The sequence below is a fragment of the Aspergillus glaucus genome (genome assembly GCF_001890805.1).
Source record: "Aspergillus glaucus CBS 516.65 unplaced genomic scaffold ASPGLscaffold_77, whole genome shotgun sequence".
Taxonomy (NCBI): domain Eukaryota; kingdom Fungi; phylum Ascomycota; class Eurotiomycetes; order Eurotiales; family Aspergillaceae; genus Aspergillus; species Aspergillus glaucus.
In genome coordinates this window covers 1-1,620 of record NW_019170529.1, presented here as the reverse complement: position 1 = coordinate 1,620, position 1,620 = coordinate 1, and the positions used below count along the sequence as shown (strand labels likewise).

The following is a 1,620-nucleotide window of genomic DNA, read 5'->3' as shown; positions in this document are numbered from 1 at the left end:
AAAGAACTAGTTGTGATCTAGTTCTATGAGATGACCTACTGTGCTTGAACTGATGACCTTGCAGATGAAGAATTGACAGATTGTCTATTTTATATTAGTGAGGAACTAGTTCAGAACTGGTTCTCTACCTACCTTGACCTTAAGGATACCACAGATGGTGACTGTGAAGCCTGACCTCTAGAAGATTGAGAGCTACCTCTTCTTCTTGCAGGTATAAAGCCAGAGGAGCTGGACTGGAATAGGATTTCATCTCCTACATCTGACTGTTGAGAATCTGAATGATTGATTTGTTTTCTTTTTCATGCATCTGTAAATAAGTTAGTAAACTAGTTTGTGAAACTAGTTTAGAGAACTAGTTGCATACTCTCATTGCCCAAATGATTGTAATATTGGGTCTCAAGACTATTATCTCTGGAATTGTGATAGATTCCAAAGGCCACTCTGGCATTGTACTGATCAATATCACATTGATCAATGGTGAAAGACCTAGACTTGTGTTAGAATGACTCTGAACTAGTTAGGAACTAGTAAACATACCCCAATGTGGCACCAAGCAAAGAATCATACACACCCATCCAGTATGACTTGTAATGACTCTGCTCAACAGCATTTGTAATATTCCTTGTAGACTCAAAAAAGGTAGGATTCATCAAGGAACAAGCCTTATTTAGACCAGCTGCAATAACAGGGTGTTTTTTATGCTCAGCCCACTGAACAATCTCTGGACTCTCATTATCTGCAGAACTAGTTAGGAACTGGTTATGTTGATAACTAGTTTTCCACTTACCTTGTAAAAGTGCAATCAAATGATAATAGTCATCTTCACTCTCACAAGATAGAAGACTTTTCATTCTAAACCAGGGAGAATGATACAGCTCTTCAGATCCTAAATCTCTATCTGATCCCAATAGTCTAGTGATTGTTCGCTTGAAGTGGACATGGCAAAAAATAACAATATTTTTTAGCTGCCATGTCCACGGTCGACATAATGGATCAAGAGATTGGAGATAGTGGCCAAGACCTGAGAACTAGTTAGCAACTAGTCATGAGCTAACTAGTTTATCACTCACCGGACATCTGTTTTGCATCCATATCAACCACAACAGCTTTTATTCCACTATTATGTAAATAATGGAACTCAACTGGTCTTTCACATACTTCAGAAATAAGAGAGAATACTTGTTGGAATAAAAGTCTATAGCTTTCAGCTGTTTCCTGATTGATAAAGACCTGGAGCAGTGTGAAAACTAAACTAGTTAGCATCTAGTTCTGAAACTAGTTCTAATGTCAAAGGCTCACCCTTGTTATGGTCAGGAAGAAATGTTGCAAAAATAACCTCATTAAAGGCTCCCTTGACTCTCTTATAGGACATATCAACCTCAAAACTTGATAGAGAGGCCAAAAATTGAATCTGTTGATCAAATCCACAAATGATCATAATACAATCATTTTCTGCAACTATCCGTCATACATAGGTCTAAACTAGTTAGCATAGAACTAGTTCTCCACTGGTTCATCCAACATTACCTGATATTTTACATTCCGTTGATGCTCAAAAACCACCCCATTAAAGTCTCTTCCCTGTGGAAATAGAAGAGCTCTTATCTTAGTAGTAAGAGC

At 37.7% G+C, this 1,620-nt stretch overlaps 1 protein-coding gene across 1 annotated transcript; it reads right to left on the bottom strand.

The window, feature by feature from the left end:
- Positions 1-21: 21 nt before the first annotated feature.
- Positions 22-1,620, bottom strand: ASPGLDRAFT_1393904 (uncharacterized protein). The gene is made up of 7 exons (XM_022541679.1): positions 1,300-1,620; positions 1,071-1,247; positions 788-1,021; positions 538-736; positions 365-486; positions 133-307; positions 22-84 (listed from the first exon to the last, which is right to left on the bottom strand). The coding sequence occupies exons 1-6, from the start codon at positions 1,436-1,438 to the stop codon at positions 300-302; spliced, it is 879 nt and encodes a 292-aa protein (XP_022395109.1). The 5' UTR covers positions 1,439-1,620; the 3' UTR covers positions 22-84; positions 133-299.

Excerpts from the sequence above, each read along its gene's own strand:
- ASPGLDRAFT_1393904 (XM_022541679.1), bottom strand. The coding sequence starts at position 1,438 with ATGATCATTTGTGGATTTGATCAACAGATTCAATTTTTGGCCTCTCTA. Across the intron at positions 1,248-1,299 it reads TCTTCCTGACCATAACAAGG|TTTTCACACTGCTCCAGGTC; the intron begins GTGAGCCTTTGA and ends TAACTAGTTTAG. Across the intron at positions 1,022-1,070 it reads GGATGCAAAACAGATGTCCG|GTCTTGGCCACTATCTCCAA; the intron begins GTGAGTGATAAA and ends ACTAGTTCTCAG.